General features: G+C 40.1%; 1 protein-coding gene across 2 annotated transcripts; it reads right to left on the bottom strand.

The window, feature by feature from the left end:
* On the bottom strand, positions 1–24817 carry LOC146491342 (uncharacterized). Of its 2 annotated transcripts, XM_085151819.1 has the most exons (16): positions 24553–24817; positions 23155–23278; positions 21503–21628; positions 21275–21424; positions 20666–20722; positions 19955–20002; positions 19489–19530; positions 16802–16921; positions 8201–8254; positions 7401–7442; positions 7012–7068; positions 6362–6409; positions 5393–5512; positions 3932–4012; positions 3089–3135; positions 1–2913 (listed from the first exon to the last, which is right to left on the bottom strand). In XM_085151819.1, exons 3-16 carry the CDS (start codon positions 21577–21579, stop codon positions 2381–2383), a joined length of 1476 nt encoding a protein of 491 aa, XP_085007945.1. In that variant the 5' UTR covers positions 21580–21628; positions 23155–23278; positions 24553–24817; the 3' UTR covers positions 1–2380. The 2 variants fall into 2 exon arrangements, with proteins under 2 accessions (XP_085007945.1, XP_085007946.1); XM_085151820.1 differs by lacking the exon at positions 23155–23278.
* Positions 24818–27529: the final 2712 nt, after the last annotated feature.

The raw sequence follows: 27529 nt of genomic DNA on the forward strand, positions 1-27529 counted from the left end.
ACATGCGCGGTACGGATTGGGTAGACCCGATTTGTACGGTGCAACTTTACACATGCGCAGTAAGGATCGGAGAGTCCTGATCCGTAACTATCTTTTTATTTTTCATTTTTTGTACATTGTACTGAAATGCTTCATTATTGCAAACATTTTAAGATATACTTATTATTCTTAACAGATACTCTGACCTGTAACTATCGTAAAATGCTTCGACCGGAAGCAGAAGCCTTTCGCACATGTGTGGTATACGGATCGGGTTTACGGTACGGATCGGGTAGTGACAGAGCCATCCTTAGTAAAATTCAGGGAAATGAAGGACGCATTTTGAGCAGCCTTTGAATTGAGACAGCCTTCGTCGCGTCGCTGTGACGTAATCGGCCTTAAAATGCGGCCTTTGAAGCTGCAGACCCTGAATTGGGATACAGCCTCTGTTAGCCATCGGGGCGGACGGGTGAGTTTTTTATGCTGGGTGAGTGCTGAGTTTTGTATATGTGTGCATGAGGATGGGAATGCACGTTTGGGTCTGTATGTGCCTGTTTGTCTGTGTCTACATATCAGGTCGGGTCTCACACTCCACCTCTCTGGGAGCATCTCAGGTCCTCCAAAGTATGGAGGCATATCTCCCCTCACCACACTCCCTGCCGGTGGCTGATGCCCTCAGGCGCCGGTGCATTGGTGGTTCTTGGTGCTCGGTGCTCAGGTATGTATAGGCTCAATCCCAGTGGCTGCTTGGCGGGGCCTGGCGCCCGTGGCTCAGTCGGGACTCTTCCAGGGGGCCCTCGGTTCACTCTGGCACAGCTGGCTGCCGGTAGAGCCCACGAGAACGCCAACGCAGCCCCCTCTGGCTTCTGCTCCGTGCCTGCTGGGTGATCCCTCATCTGGGGCTCTCCTCAGCTCTTCCCATGAGGGTGGCACGGTTGCCCCTCCGGTGGTCCTCCTTGGGTTCTCCTCCATGCCTGCTTCATGCCCTGGGGGACGGGGCTATGGCTCCCACACCCTCTAGCAGATCGTTACATGGAGAAACCTTTTAAATACAAACGCGCTCCTCCACACGGCTGTTCACTGTTCAAAGACACAAACTACACCTTTCTTGGCTGCTACCTCAAAGCACATTGTGTGCAGTCGGAAAAAAAATCTCCTCGATCACCTGTTGAGAGAAAAACAGGTGATCGAGGAGATTTTTTTTCTTTTTAAGTGCCCTTTCTCACTGTCCCTCTTCCCCTCTGCTTTTCTTTTCCTTCATCTTTCTTTCTCCCTTTCCTATCCCCCAGCCATGTCTGTCCCGTCTGTAACAACTGAAATAAAATAAAATAAAATAAATAATAACAACAAAGGTCGATCAAATGGACCAATGCGGCAAGGCCGTGCTGATCCACTTGGTAAGTAAATCCACTGGGCATCTTTGTTGGCCTTCAGACAACAATTCTGACTGCTGACTAAAGAACCAAACAGGACAGGCGCAGAACCCCCCCCCCCCCCCCCACCAAAAAAAAAAAACAAAATAAAGAAATTCTGAATTTAAACAAAACAAAGCTGATGATATACACAAGTACATGAAGCTTCTAGCTACAGCTCATTTAAAAACCTTTCCCAGTTTAAAACACAACATGTGAATACGCACACAGAATCAATCAATAATGGCAACATGAGCTACTAGCACAGAGGGACACAAACTTGTCAGATTAACAGAAGATCCTGTTCAGTGATCACAGATTTGCCTTTAAGCCACAATTCAGCTTTTGCATAACATGTTTAAAACATAGAAAAGGCTGAAGAGTAACAAAGGCTATATTATATTACACAGAGAAACAAAACGGTGAGCAAATCCAGAATATATTTTCAGTGAATACAGTACTGTTCAGCTGGGATAGGCTCCAGCTTCCATCATTATCAAATGTTAGAAATCATTTTTTCTCAGTCTGTTTATTGTTTCAGTTGAAGTCATTTCAATCTTTTTCTCTGCAGCATCATCCACAGCAGAGCCAAGATGCACTGATAAAGTCTCCATCACTTCAACAGCACAAGTCTAAACTGTAAAGAGTGATTCATTCCTCTTCGAGGGTTCATGAAAAACATTTAGTTTCCCACCACAGACAAGCAGAGACAGTATTTAGCCTGGCTGCAGGCTTCATCCTCATTCGTGTTCAATTGACAACAATGTGTGAATGTCTCTGAGAATAATTGTAGCTTTCATCTTTCATCAAGGACTGAAGAGGAAGAAGTTTACAAAGAATCATTTAGAACAGTTTAAAATCATCAACTGACTTAATCCATGAATTTTAAAAAAGAGTTTCTGAGTGAAAGAGACAGTTCAGTCTGTACATGTCTATTTGTTTAACAGCCAGAATGTTTCCCGAACAGGAGAACACTCTTTACACTCAACTCAGCACAGACACACTGAGGAACCCAGAAACCAGAGTCTAAATCCAGGATAAAGAGGTTCAGTGAATGTGGTGTTGAAGGTGTGGAGGTGGATCAGAGTGTCAGAGGAGACTCTGTAGAAGGACAGAGTGCCAGCAGGATGATCCACATACACTGCTACTCTGTTAGAGACAGAGGAGGAGGAGGAGGAGATGGATGTTTGTATGCTTTTGTGCCTGACAGAAGAAGGCCCATCATCAGAGCAGTACAGACTCCAGGACTGATCATTGTTTCCAAACAAACACTCAAGACTGCCTCCTTTCCTTCTAATTCTTCTGTAACTCACTGATATGAAAACATGTCCTCTCCACTCAACCTCCCAGTAACAGCGACCAGTCAGACCATTTCTACACAGTAGCTGAGGATCAAAATCAAATCTGTCTGGATGATCAGGATATGATTGAACCTCCCACACAAATGTCACCTTCCTGTTGTTGTCAGACAGTTTGAGGTTTGTGTGTACTGTGTTTGTGTTGATTGTGAGTTGACTGGAATCTGATGGAGAGAACAAACACAATCCAGCTGCAGTTATTGATCCATCATCTGTTCATTGATTGACACTTTGATGATGACTCCTGACATCAGAGATGTGAATGAGTGATGTGACAGTTTGAAGATGGTTGAATGTGTGCTGCTTTGTTTTCATGAATTACATTAAAAGCACACTTACACTTCCTCAGACCTGGTCTAAACCATCGGACTCCAGCAGGCTCCACCCTGAAAGGAGGAGGGGAGTCAGACCAGCACAGTCTCTGATAATAAGAACAGTTCAAAATAGGGAGAATATTGTGTGATTCGCATGATCCTTAAGCTGCCCTTACTCTTTACTGTTAGAGAGCTCCTGCTTCAGTCACACAGGAACAATCCACATATCATTTATTAGCACCACGTACTGAAAGATAAACGAAGTGTTTCCTGCTGCTGCTTGGAAACTTTTAGGGAGGTGTAAGGAAGCTGTTTTTCCTTCATCTGCCTCTAAAATCAGTTGATACTTTCAGTGCAGATACATTAATGAGGAGTTTTTATTCTGTCCTCTTCCTGTTGGCTTTGAATTGAGAACATTCGCCACTCTGTGACCTGTTCACTGAAATTCAGTAAAAACACCAACAGACATGTTTAAAACACATTTTTGGGTTTGACTGTTTTGTTTTCATGTCCTTGATGTGCTTCTGTTTGCTCTGAATATTAATCAGTGACCTTATCATTGCTGCAGTGGACAAACAGGTTACTACAGTTTACAAGAAAAGCGACTCATTACTATCACTGCTCCACAAGTCTTTCTTGGAAACAATATAAAGAAATTAGGTGGCTCAAGACTTTTGCACAGTGATATATTTTCTTCATTAAGAGCAGAAAAGCTCTGCGGTCAGCTCCCTAACAGGAAACTGGAGAGGACCAATCAGAGTGAGCTACAGTCCAAACAACAGCTGAGTGCCACATATGAACACAGAAGTGTGTGAAAAGAATTTATTCACAAACTCTGAGTCAGGAACAACATTTAGACACACATTACCTTTGTGCAGCAGCAGCACCTGGTCCTTTGTGAAAACTTAGACCAGTATCCATTGACTGGGCACGCTTTAAGGCCACACTGCTATTTTCAGATAAAGAAAAATATGGGCTCAGATACATCTTGACAGGAAAATAACAACAACAATAATAAAGGTGAGAAATAAACAAACAAATCAGAGACATGATGGACCACATTACATCAGAAATAACAAATGATATCAAACTATTTCACTGACAACAATTTATCCTCTACATGATCCAGCTCTGATTAAACTCAGGAATGACTCACTCTGTGTCACACAAACGTCTCTATTTTAAATCACTTTTAAATGTTTCTGATCCCACAAATCAGCTGTTAGACTTTTTGATGATTTTATAAAAGTTTAACCTGCTCTGCATTTATCCAGAGAACAGCTGAATGAAGATCAGACACAATACTGTTGTAACTGCGATACTAATAGTAGTCTGGATACTTCTTTACTTTTTTATGCTTTAAAACAATCACAGCTAAAAATAAAAAAGCCCATCACAATCTTTACTCAAAACAAGAAGTGAAAGATGAAAGAAGTCAAAGGAACTAAAAATGATGAACATTCAAAAAGGTTTTACTAAGAATCTAATTTAATCCAGGAACCAGTTTGTCATCAGGTCTGTAAACCTGCTGTAAAATCAAGGATGTAGAAACAAGAAGGAATTCATCAGGAATCTCAGTAATTCCTAAAGATGGTAAAGCTGGCAATGCATGGTCACCATGGAGACCAGTGTCACTTAGAAACACTGATCAGAAATATTTGGATCAATAAGAGCAGAAAGGCTCTGCAGTCAGCTCATTAACAGGAAACTGGAGAGAACCAGAAAAGCTGAGCTTCACATATTTCATTTCATTTCATTTATTTATTTCACACTTGGTACAAAAAATCAAACAAACCAACCACACTTTCTATCAAAAAGCACTACAACCATGTGTGAAAAGGAGCAGGAAGAAGAAAATATTCTTATTAAACCCTGCCCCCTATCTACAATCCAATTTATATTACAAGTGGGCATCAAAAATCAGGGAACAAACTAACATTAACATTTATCTCCAGTCCTAACCCAAACCAAACAACAAATTTACAATCAGAATATACCACTCCACATAGTAACAAGGAAAAAAATTAAAATTAAAAAAAAAATATATATATATATAATGGATCCTTTTTCAATGAACTCCAATTTCATTCACATTCTTCATATTGAGTTATCATTTTAAGCATGTAACACTTTTTAAAACAATATAAATTTATACAATTCTTTAAATTATAATGAAGTGAGTTCTACAGTCGAAATACCCCTAACCGTTGGACTCATTAATCTTTGTGTAGTTCTAGCTAACTGATGCTTAAAATAAAAAAAACATATGAACACAGAAGTATGTGAAAAGAATTTATTGAATCAAGAACAACATTTAGACACACATTACCTCTCTGCAGCAGCAGCACCTGGTTCTCTGTGAAAACTCAGACCAGTATCCAATGACTGGGCACGCTTCAAGGCCACATTCCTATTTTCAGTTTGAGGAAGATCTGGTCTCAGAAACATCCTGACAGAAAAAAATTATTTTACATTTTAATATGTAAATATTTTAATAAAAGTGAAGGAATAAGGGGAGGAAACCCAAAATAAAGAAGTCACACACATGATGGACCACATTAAATCAGAAATAACAAATGATCTATTTATCAAACTATTTCACTGACAACAATTTATCCTCTGTAGAGAATACAAGTATAACCTCTGAAAACTGGCAGGATTACCATTATTTTATTCAGTTACAACATCTGTGTGACCTTTGTCAGGCACAGAGAAAGAAGCCGTTGTTTTTAAAGTGAGTTTTTCTCTTGCTTATAAGCTTTTTTGTGTGTTGCATGTCCTATACTTATACTATACGATCCTAAATTATCAGATCCCAGGAACAATAGCGATTGCTATTGCAGGAGAAATAGCAACCGCAATAGCAATCAATTGAGGATCTCAATAAACTAAACTAAACATCACTGAGAAACACTGATCAGAAATATCTGAATCAATAAGAACAGAAAGGCTCTGCATCAAAGCAGTGCTCACTAAACTGTTTGTCCTCCTCCATCCAGCAACACCTGAAACACCTGACTGGATGTTCCTCCCTACAATGTGTTTGAAGCAAAGCACAAAGGAGACACCTGCTGGAGCAGCTGGAGTCCTACAGACACTCAGCCTCTACACTACAGAAACACCTCCTACAACATCCGTTCTTTACACTCTGACTGTTGTGTTTGTGGAAACACCCCAACACACACCGCTTCACATATGAACATAGACATCTGTGTGAAAAGAGCTGAGCTGACATTAAACATGATGGAGGATTTCTTCACAGACACTGAGTCACCAACAACATTTACACACAAATTACCTCAGTTTAGATTTTAATTTTTTTTCTTCCAGTATGTTCAGAGGGTTGCTGAAATTGAAGTTAAAAGGGGGAAAACAACTGTTAAATATTTTCTTAAATGTATTTTAAAATTCAAATAATTGAATAAAACCTAACAGGAAAATCCATAAACAAAAAGAAAAACAACAGCACCACCCAAAAGATTCTAACATTCTGCAACAATTTGTAAAGTTGAACTGGATGTGTGTCACTGGGTGTAATTGAACCAATGTCCCTCGTGACGCTAGGCTTGATGCTAGCTGCTTTGTTCAGTTAGCCTAATCAGCTAAGTAAGAGGAAAGATGGGGAAAGAATTTAAATACAGGCACATGTTCCATTTACATTCAAATAATTCTGTATTACTTAAACCAGCCTATGTCAGGATTTAAAGTATTTTTTCATTGTGAATGAAATTATTTTGGTTGTTAAAAGGAGCCAATGTGTTACTTTCCATCAAAAACAGTCTTTATCAACATTCATGAAACCTCCTCTCAAAACTAGCTAGATGTTTAGGGTCTGTACCACTTCACATTTTTCACACACATTTCTATGTGTGTGAAAAAGCTGACATAAAACATGATGGAGGATCTATTCACAAACACCGAGTCACCAACACCATTTACACACATTACCTCAGTCGAGGAAAATATTTAGAGGCCGGTATATACGGAAAGCTCATCCTACCAAAGCTAAGAGAGAGAAAAAAATATAAAAAGCTTTTTAAAATTCATTTATAAACCTAAAGTTTAATAAATAAAAAAATAGCAGGAAAATAAAAGAACACAAACAGAAACAAAAGAAGTCACAGACATAAAGCACCGAATTACATCCAAATCACAACCTATTTACCTGATAATAGATTTTTTAAAACAGAATTACACTCTCTCTGTGCCAGATAAATGTCTTAGTTTAACGTCAATATTAAAAATATTTTGTGTTCTTCTCCTGCAGCTGACATTAAACATGATGGAGGATCTATTAACAGACACCGAGTCACCAACAACATTTACACACACATTACCTCAGTGCAGTTAGTGATCTTGAGGACAAACTCCAAGGGTCACTGAAAGAAGAGAGAGAAAAAAACTCTTGTTTGAATACATATTTTAAAAATGAAAAAAATTCTATAATTTAATAAAATATAAAACTGAAAATGAAAAAAGAAAAACAACAACAACAAAAACTCAGACTTAAAGGACTAGATTTCATCAGAAATTAATCCAAATGAAAGACGATTTACATGAAAACAATTCATCATCTAGAACACAATCATAATCAGATTTAATAATGACAATGACTCACTCTGTGTCAGACAAATGTCAGGAAGAGAATGAAAGTTCATTATTCTGTCGTTTTTGTGTAGACTGGAACTAATAGAGAAGGATACTGGAAAATATTCTGATGCTCAGCATGGCCCAGTGTGATTTTGGATGGTGATGAAATGATGATGTCGGAGATCTCTGAGTCAAGCTATTCCTTGGATTCCACTATGAAGGAAGTTATGTTGGTTGTTAAGCTCCTAGGACCTGGCGTCCACATATGTGGACATAACATTTTGGGTTATTTAGACCAAAATACTGGATTTTGCTCTACAAGGGCCTGATATCCACATACGAGGACATTATACTGCCACTCATATGTGGCTCTTATTTTTCTTAAAAACAAAAATAAGGTAAAAAAATAAAATAAAATCTGGTAATTCTTTGTTTTTATATTCATCATCGGGCCCCAATGTGACCAAATATCAAAGAGATATTAAAAATGCATGCCATGGAAGACATTGGGTCTTAGGAGGTTAAAAGGAGATCACACACATATTACCTCTTTGGAGTTAAATAACGTTGTGAATGTGGTGCCTGAAAGGGACAAGGGTGCCTGAAATCAAAGGTAAGAGAGAAAAAAAACCTCTCATTTGAATGCATATTTTTGTAAAATTCATTTTAAAATTCAAATAATTTAAGAAAAGTTCACAGGAAAATAAATATTTTCCTGTGAACTTTTATGTGTATATAAAAGTTCACAGGATATATATATATATATATATATATATATATATATATATATATATATATATATATATATATATATAACAGGATATATTACAGCAAAGTTGCAGTTATTTATATTTCCTATCACCTTAAATCTTCACTCAAAGACGAGTATCTTTGACAGTGTATATACAGATGTGTTATATATAAGACACAAATATTGTTCGTTTAATATGTTGGCATTATTACATTTGGCTCATTGCTTACATACATGTGTAAAAAGAAAATGTACGAGCTGTGATAACTGTGTCTGACAGAATGAAGAGTAGACTGATATATGAAATATTCCTTTATTGGGTGAGAAAATCAGACCATGTCATAACTGCTTTAAGTCATACAGAATAGATATCAGAGCCTTAAACAGGCTGACTTCTGCTAAATGGGTCAAACTGGGCAGAAGGTATACAAACACATAACATCCTTATAGAATATGATGTAACACTATAGATCAACTTACCTCGGAATATATAAAGCATATAAACAATTACAGCAATATGATGCAACAAACACAGCAGTACTACTAATCCAAAATACTCAAAGCTTCATAGAACTGAAACAAACATTTATTTTTAGGTCCATTCTGCTGCTGATACATACTTTAGGTTTCTGAATATTAAACTTGTTGCTGCCTTTCATAGTGTGTAACTTGAAGGCCCTGAGTACTTTCTCCCACACTGAAAACACTTGGATGATAAAATTATTTGAACATTACCTAATAAGACTGATTCAGGACAGACAATTAGTTATGTTAAACTTTCCTAGCAGTCCTTCACAAACAGGGAACAGTCTGTCTATTCTCTCCATCTGTCAGCTGCTGCTGGCTCTTCCTCCTCCTCTTCCTCACACACTGCTGAGTTTGTCCTGGTGGATCATCAGGGGTGTAAAGCCTCACAGATGATGTGCAGCAGTGGGTCCCTCAGTCTGTCCTCACTCTGGACACTTGCAGTTGTCACACATGGAAATCAAATGTGTGATAAGCTGCAGGATTCAAACACAAGTGTAACTTATAAATACATGTTCATACTTTTATTAAACAATCAGAGAGAAAGAAACACAGAGAGAGTGCAGGACAGACAGACAGGTGACAGTCTCAGGTGTTTACACTGCTACAAAACAGCACAAGAGAAGGAGGATTTAGTGTTTGTGTTATTACGAGTGCTAAACAAGAAGAGTTCCCACATAGTACAGTGGACACATGTGTGACTCCTGTGATTAAAGCATCTTTCTTTCAGCTTAACGAGTGAACCGTCAGCTCGTTCAAACACACGTTCAAGTCCGTTTGGCTCGACACCACCGAACAGAGGCAGCAATATAACATAGCTAACATTAACAGTGCAGTGAATCCTGCTTGTGCCGTGATATTCAGGACTGCAAACCAAGCAGCATCACTGACTTTCAGCTTGTTGTGTTTGTGGATATATGACTGACGTTAATTATCCATAAAATCATCACATTCTCTGTAAGATTAAAGTCGACTATTGAACGCCGTATATTTTAAAGTAAACATCACTAATGTCACATAACTCTGCCGACATGTGGCCAACAGTAATGTTTTAATTTTCTTCATTATTAAACATTCGCACATAAATAAGTGACATTATATTCAGTACTTACTTTTGACAGTTCACTCTTCGGCCGCTCCCTTCTGCCGTATTTTGCGGCAAAATTATCCACACCCACCGCCGCGCTATGAATTGTGGGATATATGGGACCACGCTTGATATTTGAGGAAATCGACAGTGCATTTGAAGTATGCATTTGAAGTATGCATTTGAAGTATGCATTTGAAGTACACTTCGGATTGGGATAGCCGTCGTCGCGTGGCGTAATCGCGTTTTACCTGTTTTGGAGTTTGTACGTGTTTCAGGGTTTGTACGTGTTTTGAAGTTTGTACGTGCTTTGTCTCTAGGGGCCACCATAAATAGACATTTATTTATTCACTCCACATAAAATGTAATAAATAAATCATATAATACAAAAAACAATTATTCACATTTCAACTTTTAACTATTTACATTTTCAGCTTTTTCCTTTTAAACAAATTTAAAGTGAAACAACACAAAACACTGCAAACCACAACACAATTAAACATAAATTAAAATATGAAAACAAAAAGAAGTTGCACATTCTCTGTCATATGGGCCTGCATGAATAAACTTTCTGCTGAATCCTCTCCCTCCCGCTCTGTTCTGAGTGTAACTACCGCCCCTCCTCCCTCATCCCAGCGTAAAGCACAAGGAGTGAAGCGCGGAAAAAAAGTGAGAGAGAGAGAGAGAGAGGGTGAAAGAAAAAAAAAAAAAACACGGCTCGCGATAAGGAGCCGGCTCGCGTCGTTCACATCAAAGACCCAGCTCTAAGAGCCATTTTGTTCGCGACCGACGCATCACTATAAATTAGTGCGTGGTTTTCCACTAACAGCAATGATTGGTATGAATGCATGTGACTGGACTGATGATGCGGACTGCAATTTGACATTGAGATTAAAGACTGCACCTATTTTAGGATTAGTCACTTCTAATGTCTAATCCACCCCAAACATTAAAAAAAGTGTGGATGTATGTGTTTTTTGTTTGCTTGTTTGCAGGACCAGGAGCAGGAGGACGACAGGGGGGACTGTAGGTTCCCTGCAGACTTAACCCTTCAGATAGCACTTTTCTGTGTTACCGATTTTGTACTGTGTTTTATTGGCTGCTTGTTGGTTACAGTATCACAATGTATTGTTGGAAAATGTTAAATGTTACAGTGGGAAAATGTGTATTCAATGTGAAACACATACTGTGTTGAGACCAGTATCACTTCTTTCACAAAAAAGGAGGGTTGACCACATGATTTACAGCAGCACCTCTGGAATCTGTTGATCCAGACCTGACTTCCAGACGCTCCACTGCTAATGTTATTTTTCTCTGAGGATCTTTGTGGAGGATTCGTCACAGACACAGACAGACATGAGTGAAGATGAAGCAAGATGTGCAGTGATTACAGAACATCTTAGTGTTGGGCTCATTATCATATCGTCGTTGAGCTCATAGTGTGAAAACAAGTGAGTGACATTACTTAAGAAAAGTCACTGGTTACAGTAGTTTTGATTAAACACATGGCATGATCCATGATTTAGGTAAATAATGGACACGGTAGTGTTTTAATGATTTGGGGAAATAAACTGCACATGGCACACTTGTGTCTGTGGTGCTGGAAGCCTTATTACTCCTATGATCCTACAGTTGTTTGCAAGTGTGAAGTTTGTTTTAACTCACAGATTTTGTTATCTAGGTAATTGTGGTGTGGATGCAGGCTCCAGGCGGAGCCAAGTGTTAGTACTGATTTTATTCTCTAACAGTTTTACAGGCCTGGAGTGAAGCTCCAGACGATAATTTCTGATGTCAGTTGAGAAATAATATTATCTTTTTTTATAAAAGATATTATAATATCTTTGTCTTTTTATTCTCCTAATTCTAGTGAGTTGGCTCATGGGAGAGACCATGTGTCAAACAGGAGGGATTCCAAGTTTAACATGAAAACAATGCTTTACATGATTTTACTGTGATTTGTGTGATTAATAGTTAATGTATTCTGGTATTTAACCTCTACAGGTAGTACATCCATGTTCACATAAAGGTTTGATGATGGTTGATACTTTTTCAAACTGGTTGATAGTTTTTCCTCCTAGTAAGGTGATACAGGTGCAGCAGCCAAAGTATTGCTGGAAAAAATCATCCCAAGGGTGGAATTTCCAGACTGAGACTGGGTGCTGATCAGAAGTATTCAGAGACCCAGCGAGAAGCAGGGACCATTCATGGCAGTGGTTGAGGGTCAAGGGTCATGCGGTTTGGGGTCCTTTCTAGTCATCATGAGAAGATTCCAGAACCACAGCAATAACCATAAAGCTGCGTTGGAATGAGAGAGTAAGGGGTGAAAATAGCGCCCTCCTCCAACAAGAGCGTGCCAAGTTCCAACTCAGCGACTGCAGAGCGGACTCTTTGGGATCAGCGATTGAATGCAGACAACACCTGCTTAAACAGCCAAGCAGTTTTGCATGAAGAAGTTCGGTGTGTTTTTGTGTTAAGGTGGTTGTTGGTGTGACGTTTCTAATCATTTTACAAATGATATGCATTTACACAACTCTCCGAACATCAGATACTCTTTTTAGAGTCCTGAGCCTCAGTAAAGTGACTGGAGTAGTAATAGCATGCAAGCTTTGCAGCTACTTGAATAATAATTACTTGTGTACATTTTGCAGGGCAGCTAGACTGTTTTTCTAGCATGTCAATTCCTGGTGCGTAAGTGCATTAGGTCCTCATTATTTGAGTAAACATAAGAATAACAACAATTGTGGTTTCTTTTGACATGTGTACTTAATTTTGACACATTGTTTGACACCCTAAAGGTAGGATTTTGGATTCATCACATTTCATTGAGAGATTTTGACAGGCCTCAAACATGCTGGAAGCACCTACGGAATGAGGTAGTTCTTCCAGAGTTAAATGTGATTGTTTTGGTTTCCCAATAGGCATCACTGATACGGGAATAGTAAGGGTAATTGTAAATGCCTTTGAGATGTTGTGAACTGTTTAAATGGGTCTGTTGCCCTACAACAGTGAAAAGTACAGTGCGCTGCATAGATAGGGGGCAAGATCAATTACTCGGAGTGTGTGATGTTTGGTGAGGCATGTGTGCCTCAATCCCTAACAACACTGGGCATGAGAGTTCTTTTACAGAAACAGTTAATAAATTGGGAAACATGAATTTATGGATTTAACGATGAAGTGAAGTAATAGGTCTCACACTAGAGGACTTCCTTATCTTAACAACAGGGTTTATGAATGAACAATTTGATGTAACTAAGGTTGAAGTTTTCTTTTGCAGATCAACAACAAATGCTGATTAATTTCTGTATATGGTGTCATATTTTGTTTTCTTTTATGAATTAACTGTCATTCTTCAAACAAAGAGTGGAGACTGAGTGAAGATGACCATAAAAGTGTGAAATTGTTTTTTTCTTCAAGCTATAGGAAGGATGCACATTGTGGATTCTTTGAGTACACAATGGTGTTGATATTATGTTCAGTAGTCAAAGGAGCTTGCAAAGAAAAGCGTCTGGACTTCTTTAAGTTGGTTGAAGACGTTTCACTTCTCATCCGAGAAGCTTCTTCAGTTCAGTAGTTAGAAAAGAAATCTCCATGTTTGTTTTAATGTGATTCTAATGGGGTTGAATCCAAAGGGTGGAATGTGGTGGTAGATTTCTTTTCTCATGTATTAATCACATATTTTAACCATATCACTTTAGTATAGTAAGAGCACTCCTGTCACCAGTTTGTATGCATGTGGAATGTGATCACAAATGGGCCCCAAGTTTTATTGCACCTTCACAGCAGACTCATTTCCCTTTTGAGGGCTCTGGACATCCTGTTGTAAAGGAGGTGAGGGTTGGTCAGAACTTTTCTTAGACTGAACAGTTAAGGATCTGCTAATAATTGATCTGCTGTGGAATGTTCTTTGTTTAAGAGTGTCTGTGTCTGCGTATATAAGATGTATGTGAAGGTTCTCAGTCATCCAGGTCATCGTAGTCAAAGGAGCTTGCAAAGAAAAGCGTCTGGACTTCTTTAAGTTACTTGAAGACGTTTCACCTCTCATCCGAGAGGCTTCTTCAGTTCTAAGGTCAAATGGTGGAGAGTCCCAGATATAAACCTGGTGGGAGTTTCCCCCCACAGAGGGACAAAAGGACCCCCTGATGATCCTCTAATCGCCTGAGCCAAGGTGTGGAACTGGGTGTGGGTCCCAATCAGCCAGAGTTTCGGGTGAGTTCATTGTGAAACCTGGCCCCACCTTATCATGCGAATTCCTGAGGTCAGATGGCCCAGGGTGTGAGTGGGCGTTAAGGCGTCTGGGAAGGGATCTCAAAACTGGATTATAGATGGCAGAGAGTTGGTGTCGTAAACCACCGCCTCTGTTCAAAGATGGTCGCTCACAGTGGACATAGATGGCTTCTTTCACTCCTCTTTCAAACCATCTGTCCTCTCTGTCCAAAATGTGAACATTGGCATCCTCGAAAGAGTGTCCTTTATCCTTAAGATGCAGATGAACAGCTGAATCTTGTCCTGTGGAGGTGGCTCTTCTGTGTTGTGCCATGCGCTTGTGAAGTGGCTGTTTGGTCTCTCCAATGTAGAGGTCTGGGCATTCCTCGCTGCACTGTACGGCATACACCACATTGTTAAGTCTGTGTTTTGGCGTTTTGTCAGGGCAGATGTAAGGGCAGTGGCCACAATTCAGAGATGGACCTAGTATTTCACTGGGATGCTCTCTCCACATTGCAATGTGTTTATTAAACCCACTTCAGATCAAGCTCACTGGGTGTGTTGCAGGTTATTATTAAATTTTCCACAACATCACCCTGCCTGGGATAGGTTTACCAGGGCCCTGCCCTGGAGCCAGGCCTGGGGAGGGTGCCTGAGAGCAAGCGTCTGATGGTTGGGTCTTAGTCCATGGGGCCTGGCTGGGCACAGTCCGAAAAAAGCCCATCTGCCTGTAGGCCCACCACCCGCAGGAGGTGCCGTAGGAGTTGGGTGAAATGTGTGTTGGGCGGCAGCCAGGGGTGGAGGCCATGGCGGCCAGATCCCCAGCTACCAAGACTAGAAAGTGGGACATGGAGTGTCACCTCTCTGGTGGAGGAGGAACCTAAATTAGTGATTGAGGTTTAGAGGTATCAGCTAGATATAGTCGGGCTCACCTCAACATCCTGGTGGACGAGGGCATTAGTTGCCTGTGCCTTCGGGTCAGGAAATGGTTTTCTGACTGTCATCTGCACTTATGCACCCAACGACGGTTCAGAGCACCCAGCCTTGTTGAAGTCTCTGGGCAGGATGCTTGAGGGTGCTCCACTAGGGGACTCTGCTGTCCTACTGGCAGACTTCAACGACAGCAAGATTTGGAGGGGCGTGATTGGGAGGAACAGCCTCCTGGATCTGAACCTGAGTGGTGTTTTGTTGTTGGACTTTTGTGCAAATCAGCAAATCACAGTTTGTCCATAATGAACACCATGTTCGAACATAAGGGTGTCCATAAGTGCACGTGGCACCAGGACACCAGGTCAATGATTGATTTTGTAATTGTATCACCAGACCTGCGGCCATATGTTCTGGACACTCGGGTAACGAAAGCGGCTGAGCTGTTAACTGATCACCACCTGGTGGTGAGTTGTATCAGGTGGCGAATGCTGGACAGAACGCCTGGCAAAGGACCCGGCCCACAATGCACACCTCCGGTAAAGAGTCAACAGCAATCCAAGGGAGACTGGGAACATTGAGTCCGAATGGACCATGTTCAGCACCTCCATTGCTAAAGCCGCTGCACTGAGTTGTGGCCACAAGGTGGGTGGGGCCTGTCGTGGTGGTAACCCCCGAAACAAACTGTGGACACCAGAGTTGAAGGGAGCCATTAGGCTGAAGGAGGAGTCTTATCAGGCTTGGTTTGTCTGTGGGACTTCGGAGGCGGTTGATGGGTCCGACAGGCCAAGCAGAACATAGCTCAAGCAGTGGCTGAAGCAAAAGCTCGGGCGTGGAAGGAGTTTGGACAGGCCATGGAAAAAGACTTTCGGACTGCCTCGAAGAGATTCTTCTATACATAGCGCTCCACCCGCACTATACATAGTGCAGGTGGAGCACTGCTGACTTCAGTTGAGAACATTGTCAGACGGTGGAAGGAATACTTTGATGATCTCCTTAATCTGACTGGCATGTATTAGTGGAGAAACCAGAGACTGGGGACGAGGGGACGACTCATCTTTCTCCGAGGGCGAGGTCACTGAGGCAGTTACCAGGGTGTGTACTCTATAGGGGGATCACTCTCCTCAGCCTCCCTGGGAAAGTCTATGCCAGGGTGCTGGAAAGGAGAGTCGAACCTGTCCCTCGGAAAGTCCTGTGCTGTGCCATTTTATTGGAAGTGACCCATGACCGCTGGCCAAAACTGACATCTATATTAATCGCATTTCATTTTGCATGCGCAAACAGACTCAAGAAAAAAGGGAATACATACGCACTTAACATGTTTATTGAACATCTTGAACAAATAACTCTCTAAACATTTATCCGCATTAACTTGGGCCTGTTACTCCTCTTTCAGCCAGTTACTGAGACAAGCTAACTAACAGGAATACGTTATTTTCTTCTGTGAGGATCATCCAATGTGACCCGACAACCTTGTCTAGACAACGGCCTTGCAATTATATTACAGACAAGATATTTAAATATTATATCTGAAGTCCTCGTCCTCGAAAGCTTTAATTATTGAATTACAAAAAAAATCTCTTAGCTGACATTAAACATGATGGAGAATTTATTCACAAACACTGAGTAAGAAACAACATTTAGACACACAATACCTCTCTGCAGCAGCAGCACCTGGTCCTCTGTGAAAACTAAGACCAGTATCCAATGACTGGGCACGCTTTAAGGCCACATTCCTATTTTCAGTTTGAGGAAGATCTGGTCTCAGAAACATCCTGACAGAAAAAAAGAAAAACACTTTTCTTTATGTTATTGTAAAAAAAAAAAAAAAAAAAAAAAATCATTTTAAAATGTAAATGTTTTAATCAAAGTAAAGGAATAAGGGGAGGAAACCCAAAATAAAGAAGTCACACACATGATGGACCACATTAAGTCAGAAATAACAAATGATCCATTTATCAAACTATTTCACTGACAACATTTTATCCTCTGTAGAGAATATGAGTATAACCTCTGCACTAGCAGGATTACCATTATTTTATTCAGTTACAACATCTGTGTGATCTTTGTCAGGTACAGAGAAACTTTGAAATGGTAAAAAAAATAATGGTAAGTGTGCAGAGGTTATACTCTTATTCTGCACTAAGATTTCTTTCCCTCTGCGTACCTGTAGATCAGCGGTCCCCAACCTTTTTTGCGCCACAGACCGGTTTATGCCCGACAATATTTTCACGGACCGGCCTTTAAGGTGTCGCGGATAAATACAACAAAATAAAACTAGTACCGGTACCAAAAAAAAAGAAGATTTATTCATAACACACATGAAAAGACCCAGGAAAACCAAATTAACGATAAAAACGATAACGAAATAACGCTAAAAACCGCTAGAAACCCTGAAAACCATACATTTCAAACCTGAGCCTCAACTCTCGCGGCCCGGTACCAAACAACTCACGGACCGGTCCGAGGCCCGGGGGTTGGGGACCGCTGCTGTAGATGATTCAGGCATGCAGATTTATCCTCTAAAATAAGATCCAGCCCTGATTAAACTCTGAGAATGACTCACTCTGTGTCACACAAACATGTTTATATATACTCTGTCACATTTATCCAGAGAATAGCTGACTTAAGATCAGACACATTGCTGTGATAAGTGTGATACTAACAGTAATCTGGATACTTCTTTACTTTTTTATGCTTTAAAACTAGATTTCTTTATAAATCAGTGCTCTGACTGGTCACCATGGAGACCAGCACCACTGTGAAATGCTGAGAAAACCCCACACAGTCAGAAATGGATCCATGACAACATCATTATCTGGATCAGTAGCACAATCAGGTCTTACAGAGGGGGGAAAATAAAGCTTGCAGGAACTAATTTCATGTATTTCAAAATTAGATCTATGTATCAGTGTAAATGTAGTAAATATGGTAACTTAAGATGATGTCATTTGGAATGTTTCTTGTTTCCCGTGTTGCTTTTCCTAAACTTACCTGATAATTATTTCATGATTTTTCTCATAATATGTATCGCTTTTCTCAATTTCTTCTGGTGATCTTCTTAGCTGGGCTTAAAAAGATCTGGGTTTTTCTACCAGTTAGAGACTGTTAAAAATCCACACAGCCATGGCTCAATTCTACCCTATCTGACTGCAGTGAGTTCATAAGAAGTGTGATCTGTAACCAGAAGAGTTACTAGTCTGTGCCTAGTTCTTGAAAAAGGGACAAGTGTTTCAGCTTTGTTTTAAAGCTCCAAGTCAAAAATACATCATAATGCTAAATTTACCAAATAATGAATACAAAATGTGCCCAAAGACTTGACTAGTCATTTGCACTGAAATGTTGTAAATCAGGGCTCACAGTAACTGATAAACTATGAGTGGTGACTGTCAAGACAGAGAGTGTTACGGCCACTAAACACAATGTATTTGTATCAATGTCTCGTCCAGAATAAAGCCATCCCTACAAAAATCAGACTGCATAATGAACTTTATTCTTTTAAAATACTCCTACATTTTATAATATTTTATTAAATGCACAAGGAGAAAACCTGAATAAATACAAGCAGTAAAGATGGTTTTTATATGAAGTTAGTCACTTTTTTGGGGAAAGCACAATCTACTTTTACTTCATTTTTACTTAAGATTAGGAAGTATTTATATACGTTTTGTAAAGATCAAAATCTCAAAGGATTCTGCCGTAAAGAGCACAATATTTTAAATATAGAATCAGCAGTGCTACATCTTGGGCAGGTGACGGTAATACTGATCCTAATGATGGAAAACTCTGGTCCTTGGAGATCTTTGCAGGTTCTGCTGGAGCTGATAAGTTAGCTGTGCTCTGTTAGAGCAGACAAACCCATGAGGATCAGCTGAGCTTCAGCTTAAAGCCAAGTCCAAACTTCTTCACATGGAAAGGTCAGCGCTCACAGTCCATGTTCTTCATTTTTATCACTGCAAGAATCCAGAAACCTCCATGAAGACAAATTTGTCAGCAGGACATCAAAGCAGTGCTCACTAAACTGTTTGTCCTCCTCCATCCAGCAACACCTGAAACACCTGACTGGATGTTCCTCCCTACAATGTGTTTGAAGCAAAGCACAAAGGAGACACCTGCTGGAGCAGCTGGAGTCCTACAGACACTCAGCCTCTACACTACAGAAACACCTCCTACAACATCCGTTCTTTACACTCTGACTGCTGTGTTTGTGGAAACACTCCAACACACACCGCTTCACATATGAACATAGACATCTGTGTGAAAAGAGCTGAGCTGACATTAAACATGATGGAGGATTTCTTCACAGACACTGAGTCACCAAAAACATTTACACACACATTACCTCAGTGCAGTTAGTGATCCTGAGAGCAAACTCCAAGGGTCACTGAAATTGAAGGTAGGAGAGAGAAAAAAAAACTCTTGTTTAAATCCATATTTTTAAAATGGATGGAAATGATATTGCACTGGGCCTGATTAGAGGCACTACAACTCCAACACACCGCTTCACATATCAACATGGAAATGTGTGTGAAAAAGAGCTGAGCTGACATTAAACATGATGGAGGATTTCTTCACAGACACTGAGTCACCAACAACATTTAACCTGACCAACCAATTTACCTGATAATAGATTCTTTTAAAACAGAAATCAGATTAAATACTGAGTGACTCTCTCTGTACCAGACAAATGTCTTTGTTTAAAGTCAATATTAAAAATTTTTGCGTTGTTCTCCTGCAGCTGACATTAAACATGATGGAGGATCTATTAACAGACACCGAGTCACCAACAACATTTACACACACATTACCTCAGTTTAGATTTTAATTTTTTTTCTTCCAGTATGTTCAGAGGGTTGCTGAAATTGAAGTTAAGAGAGAGAAAACAACTGTTAAATATTTTCTTAAATGTATTTTAAAATTCAAATAATTGAATAAAACCTAACAGGAAAATCCATAAACAAAGAGAAAAACAACAGCACCACCCAAAAGATTCTAACATTCTGCAACAATTTGTAAAGTTGAACTGGATGTGTGTCACTGGGTGTAATTGAACCAATGTCCCTCGTGACGCTAGGCTTGATGCTAGCTGCTTTGTTCAGTTAGCCTAATCAGCTAAGTAAGAGGAAAGATGGGGAAAGAATTTAAATACAGGCACGTGTTCCATTTACATTAAAATAATTCTGTATTACTTAAACCAGCCTATGTCAGGATTTGAAATATTTTTTCACTGTGAATGAAGTTATTTTGGTTGTTAAAAGGAGCCATTGTGTTAGTTTCCATCAAAAACAGTCTTTATCAACATTCATGAAACCTCCTTTCAAACCTAGCTAGATGTTTAGGGTCTGTATAGGAAATGATGTTGCACTGGGTCTGATTAGAGGCACTACAACTCCAACACACCACTTCACATTTTTCACACACATAGAAATGTGTGTGAAAAAGAGCTGAGCTGACATAAAATATAATGGAGGATCTATTCACAAACACAGAGTCACCGACACCATTTACACACACATTACCTCAGTCGAGGAAAATATTTAGAAGCCAGTATATACGGAAAGCTCATCCTGCCAAAGCTAAGAGAGAGAAAAAAAATATAAAAAGCTTTTTAAAATTAATTTTTTAAATGAAAGTCAATATTAAAAATGTTTTGTCTTCTTCTCCTGCATTTCCTTTAGCTCAGCTATTAGAGTGCAGAGATTTATGCTGCAGCAGTTTGTAAAAAGATACAAATGTGCTTGAGTCACAAATTATAACTGGAGAATAAACAGCCTGATTTGAGACTCTGTTAATAAAACTGTCCACAGCAGACAAACAGATCCCTGAACTTTAAAAGGTCAAATCAAGCAAAGTTCAGAAAAAAGCTCAGCAGTGATGTGAGTGCTGAGCTGTGACATGGAAGAATGTGGCAAGGAAACTGGAGAGAACCAATCAGAGTGAGCTACAGTCCAAACAAACGTACACACCTGCCGTCACTGATCACTTCCTGTTGGCTCAGGTGTTTAGAAACCAAAGGCTTGTTTTTTTAAAGGAGACAGTTTAAATGGGATCGAGGGAATGATGTGTTTGCCTGCAGTTTATATCCAACAACATCAAGCAGTTAAATGAGCTCAACTACAACAGCTCACCTCTCTGCAGCAGACGCCTCCCTGACTTTAAAGTCAACTGGCTCATCTTTATGCTGGTCACTCTTTAAGGACACACAGCTTGAACCTGAATCTGAACCAGAAGCAGGTTCAGGTCCAAGTTCAGTTTCAGGTTTATGTCCAGGTTGGTTCCTGTGAATAATGATGGAGCAGTGATGTGAGTGCTGAGCTTTGACATGGAGAAGAGTCATGGACAGATGATCATCTCACCTCTGAGCTTTGGTCTGGCTCTTGTGTTCCCCACACAGAGTGGTGACTCCCTCCTCTCTGTCCTCACACTGATCCATGCTGCTGAATTCACATCCACATCAGCTCACACACACTTTCTACCTTCACCTGCAAAGGAAATACAAATCATTCATGCGCACATCAACTGAAATCCTCCTTTCCATCATGTGTGTTGTCCAAATATCAGCTGCTTCTTTTCTGCTTCATCTCAGTGTCAACTGAATGCAGTCAGACAGCAGTGTGAGGTAGAGGAAGCTGCCATCAGCTGATCTACTTCTACTATCAGTCTACTAGATGGAGCCATGAAGCACACACGATGCATTCACTGACACACACTGATTCACTGTGACTGGACGCTTCAGTCTATTAATATTCAGTCAATTCAACACGTCTGAAAAACATTTTTAAGCATTTCAGCTGATCCATGATTCAAAGAGGATCAGCAGAGTTAAAAACTTCACACTAATTATTCCTGCTGAGTTTGCAGAAAACTGTAAACATACTGATTATTTATCAGTTTGGTTACTTCCATCTTCTTTAAGACATTTTTTATAATATTAAAATGGTTTTATATTCTATATAAACTATAAAAATGTCTAGTTTCATATCTGCGTGTTGCAAAATTCCTGTTTCACATTGAAATACAAACAGACATGGTGACATCTGTAACATCTGGACTCTCACTGTTGTCATATCAGTCACAATGACGGTACTTTACTGTCAGACCTTTTTTAAATGCATTTACATGTTTGAAATGTCTTAAAATCATATTTCATCTGTTTAAAGAAAATTTGTTAGTGATGGGTCATCAGCTTTAAATGGCTTGAGTGAAGTTCAACACGTAGGCCAGTATTTAGGAGTGCTCAAACACCTCTACATTTCATCACAGCACCCCTAAAAAAATAATAATGTAATAATTATGTATTTTTGTTTTCGTCTTCTAATGATTTATCCTGCCAACTCCTCTCCTGGAGACAGAAGACTTAAATCTATCCAGTGTTGTTGATGTCATGATGTCACTGTGTGCTCACACACTTTGACATCATGACATCACACAGAGGCTGCAGGTTTGACATTAATGGAAAGAGCAGAAAGAAGCTGCAGAGGTCATTTCAAACCACTGGAGCAGATTTAAAAGACAATTTAACTAAAATATAGCAACAACTGTTCTGATAATGCTGGGACATTGTTGTTGTTCATAAAGTGTCTGGTTATTTTTATTTGTTCTCTAAATGTCAAAAACATTAGCTAACGTAGGCTAGATCACTAGAGATTATAAGGTTATTTTTGCCAACCAAGATGCAGAGGGCGAGAAAGGGAGAGACAGCATGATGAAAACAGCAAAGAGAGGGAGAAAGAAATAAACAGGTAAGAGTGGACATGTATGTCATTGATGATGATTCACATATCTGCAGTGTGTTATACTGATATCAAATACGGATCCCCAACCTGCTCTTATAATAATAATAATAATGATCAAATGTATTATTCTGTTATCTTGTAGTCTAAAACAGGGTGTTGTGACTGTCAGTGCAGAGGAGGGGAGTGAGGGATTGCACAAGAGCTGAAAAAAAAAACCAGATGGGTAAATGGGCAGATAGTGAAATGAAGTGGAAAAACAATAGTTTTTTTACCTTTCTGTGGTGTTTCCTCTAAACATGGTGTAAACAGGATGGCTGATGTTATATTAATTTGACAGACTACAAATCTATTCGCCACTCTTGGAGTTGGGATACATGGCGATGCTCTGTGCTGCGTCTGCACAATAAAAGAAGGGTTTGTGTGAATTGGTAAAGCAGCTGTTACAAGTTATTTCCTGTCTAGGAGTGAGGAGTGGCAGAGTGGTTTCACTTTTATTGAAAAATGTGATAGAGGTGTTTGAACAAATCATCAATGTGTTTAAAAGACAGAAACAATGTTGTGCACGTTTCTTTTTCTCCTCACAAATTGTTATTTAACTGAAATGAGGTTTGCAAATGTGAAAAGAGTTGACTACAAGTAGAATATTCTATTAATATTAATTGTAATGCACTGTAAGCATGACATTATGACTGAGGTCTCAGACCCCTAAAACGCTGAACCTTTAGATTTGCCCCTGGTTTAACTTTGCTCTCTAATGCTGGGCAGACACTGTGCGACTTTTTCAGTCGCGCGATTCAGCTCGTGCTCAAACTGCACGATTGACTCGCAGGGGTTAGAAGTTCGTAGGTCACGATGCAGGGTCTCACACTATACGGCCCGATGCTCTGATGCGACCTGAGTGCTCACACTGTGCGTCCATAAAATGAAGGTTATAACAGAAATTCTGTCGCTCGCTCTCCCTTTCTGTCTTTCACTCACACAGACACGCACACCACCACCATCAACTTTGCTAAATTGCTAGTGAAAAACATTGATCAGGCAGCTGTGATTGAGCAGCAATGTAGATCCAACTATTTTCACGGTTGTTGTGGTTGTAATAATTTTGTGAGGCCACATCGGAACGGCTCGAATCCTTTCAAACAGGTTTGAAAACAGGTTTGAAATCCTCCCGACCAAGCGATTGATGATCGGGAGCTGGTCGTGAGGTGTTAATCGCTTCTCGTTACCCCATGTATACTACACGATGCACGATGAAGGCCAAGCTCGGGCCGATCACCAAAGCGGTCGCACGACTCTAAAAACGGCTCAAAATGGGCCAAAAATCGCAGGCAGTCTCCGAGTCACGTGACTGAGTCCCGGGCATTAGACGCAAACGTTTGTGTGGCACACCAGGATGTCGATCCGCAGTAACAACAACTCTTCAGTTCAGCTGCTGACCATTAACTAACTCTGCTGCTGCTCTGATATCACACAAGCAATGATGCAGATTAGTGCTGAAACTAAGCTTCACACAGCTGATTTTAGCCAGGAAAACATTACATACTGACTTTAATGGAGAGACCAGAAAAAAAAAAACCACACAGTTTGTTGTGTGAAGAAATCAAACATGAGCTGAACAAACAGTAAAGTTCCTAAGGACAAACTTAAAGGAGGAAACAAAGCAAACTTACAGTTTCTTCAAACACACACACCAACAACAAGCCCCACTCCACACCTGAACACTAAACACGGACACTGGTGAGCTGCTTCCTGTAACGAGGCGGGACTCCACCTGAAGTTTAGCACTGGTATCAGGGTCAGGAGTTAGATTTTCACAATAAGAGCACGTTGCTTTTGCCTTGATTTTATACTGGTCCTGTTGTCAGTGGCGGTCCTAGCCTGTTTGGCGCCCTGGGCGAACACTCCCTCTGGCGCCCCCCCCCCACACACAAACATAAAATATATTAAGAATTGTACATTAACATAAAACTGTTGTCAGAACCATACTGAATTTCACCAGAGAAACATACAAACATATGAAGAGAGAGAGAGTATATATAGTGTGCTATGGCGAGGAACGCAAACGACCTGACAATGACACACCAAAAACAGAGGACTTAAATACACGGGAGGTGATTAGGGGAAGAGGAAACACACGAGGGCAACAGCTGACATACATGAACCTAAAGACAGGACAGGAGAGAGTAAAACTAAGCACATGAACACAGAACACATGACCTTTTTTCAAAATAAAACACAGACTGAACGCTACACATGCAAACTTTACACAGACTGGGGGACACAGAACAAAAGTGGAACAGGGGAGTACAATGGACACAAAACACTAGGGATAATCATTAAAATAAACAAGACCACAGAATAATGATAAATTTAAACATAAACACGGAGTCCACAGACTCTGGACCATGACAAATAAAGTATTCTGATTCTGATTGAATCAGGATACATGACCTGCCGTTACCCAATGACACATCTGCTTACCTGTATCTTTTGCTCGTTTCTTCTCCTCCTCTCTTTTTTCTAAACTGAGCACCTGATGGCTTTGAACTTTTCTTGTCCATCTTCCATTGGTTTTAATTTTGCCTTCCAGTATGAACACAAATCCACCAACTCGAGGATCGCCACAACATAACCTAATAGACCTACACCTTAGTTCACATATTCACTTTGTCTAAGGTTTATTTCTGGGATTTCACACAGCCCAGGATTCACGAATGATGAATCCACAATGGGCTTAGATTTACAACATTATGAATGAAATGTGCTCTATTTGGAAGCAGTAGGTCTCCCTCCCCTTTCGACGGGTTGTGTGTGAGACTTTAAATCATCAAACTGTAAATTTTAAATTGTTATTGATCCCTTTATCCCTATTCCTAAAGTGGCGAAGCAACTAACAAACAAAGCAACTAAGAGGGAAATAGAAATAAAGCAAGGAATGGAGCAACACTGTACAGAGAGGGTGGCAATACACTTTCTAGTACTGCATGCATAATGTTGCATATTTTCACAAATCTGTTTCAGTGAGTATATTGCACATTAGTCAGTGATTTAATCCCATTGTACATTCGAGGTGAGATGAGGTATCGCTGTGTTATTTTAAGTGTTCAGTGTTTTTTGTTTTGTTTTCCAACAGTCTGACTGTGGTGTGTTCAGTGTTGTGTGAGTATTTCAGTGTTTGTGTTTTGCCATCAGTCTGACAGTTGTGGGGAAGAAGCTGTTAGAAAACCTTGTTCTGTGTGTGATGATACTGTCCTCTCTGTTGTGTCTCAGATTGTACGTACAGTTTTTGTGTCTGAGCAGAGGGTGAGCTGGATGGTGTGAGTCCCTGATAATTCTCTCTGCTCTTTTTCGGCAGTGTTGTCTGTACGGAAAGTCGATGGAAGGAAGTTTTGTTCCTATGATCCTCTCTGCAGACTTTATGACTCTTTGCAGAGCTTTCCTCTCTGCCCGTGTGGTGTTTCCGTACCAGACAGTGATGCCTGCAGTGAGGAACCTCTCTATTAGTCCTCTGTAGGCCTGCGTGAGAGGGCAATGGTTCATGCCGGCTTTCCTGAGTAGCTGAATGTCCAGTATTAATTTCTTGGTCTTGTCCGTGTTGAGGATGAGGTTGTTTTCCTTGCCATAGAAAAGAACATTGTCTACCAGAGCCCTGTACCCAGATTTGGTACAGCTGAGCATTTTTGATGTTGCTGTAACAGTGATCCAGTGTTTTATTTCCCCTGGTGGGGAAGGTTACAAACTGATGCAGTTTGGGTTTTTATTTTTGTGCTCGCTGATCATGTCGTGCAGCTTTTTCAGTGCAGCCTCCTCATTAGCGGATGGGGGTAATATACACGGCACTCACAATGATGCACTGCAGTTCTCTGGGCAAATAAAAAGGCCTTGACCTCAGATTCAGAAATTCCACATTTTTAGGACAGGATTTGCTGGACGAGAGCGGTCGTTCCACCGCCACGGATCTTGCCGCTGCTCGTGGCGCTTCAATTCGCTCTGAAGACCGTGTTGCCCTTTGGTGTTATTGCCATATAGGGTATCCTCTCCCCCAGCCAGGTTTCACAGGAACACAGTATGGACCACTCCTGAATGTCCGGAATGTCTTTTTCTGTGGAAATGCAAGCATGGAGTTCAGCCATTTTAAAATGAATGAAGGCGCTTTAAAAAAAAATAAATTTAAAAGCATCTCTAAAAACTCCACAAACCATCCTTTAAATAGGGTGACCATATTTTGATTTCCAAAAAAGAGGACACTTAGCTCAGTCATGAAGAACTTGTTTAAAGAAACATATTTAACATATTTAAATGATGCCTTCTCTGTGCGGTTAATGAATTGTGAAATAAAATATGTCATATAGGCTTTTACAAGTCAACAAGTGCAAAAAACAAACAAACTTCAAAACCTCTGGAATTAAATAATGGTACAGATATAATGCCGCATCTGCATAAGAAAAATTACCAGTACTGGGTCGGTATGAGGGCTGGACTGCGACGAAAAAATTGACCGGGGCATTTTGACTAGAGACCGGCCCACCAAGTATTATAGGAAAAGCCATAAAGCCTTTGAATGAAAACAAATGCTGTTGTGACAGTGATGTACACTGTCTTGTTGGTATATGTATGATTTCTATACATTTTACATCAGATAAAAAC

This window comes from Neolamprologus multifasciatus, chromosome 23 (assembly GCF_963576455.1).
Source record: "Neolamprologus multifasciatus chromosome 23, fNeoMul1.2, whole genome shotgun sequence".
Classification (NCBI taxonomy): domain Eukaryota; kingdom Metazoa; phylum Chordata; class Actinopteri; order Cichliformes; family Cichlidae; genus Neolamprologus; species Neolamprologus multifasciatus.

Excerpts from the sequence above, each read along its gene's own strand:
- LOC146491342 (XM_085151820.1), bottom strand. The coding sequence starts at position 21,579 with ATGGATCAGTGTGAGGACAGAGAGGAGGGAGTCACCACTCTGTGTGGG. Across the intron at positions 7,443-8,200 it reads CGTTATTTAACTCCAAAGAG|TGACCCTTGGAGTTTGTCCT; the intron begins GTAATATGTGTG and ends CTCTTCTTTCAG. Across the intron at positions 3,136-3,931 it reads GGTGCTGCTGCTGCACAAAG|GGTGGAGCCTGCTGGAGTCC; the intron begins GTAATGTGTGTC and ends TCCTCCTTTCAG.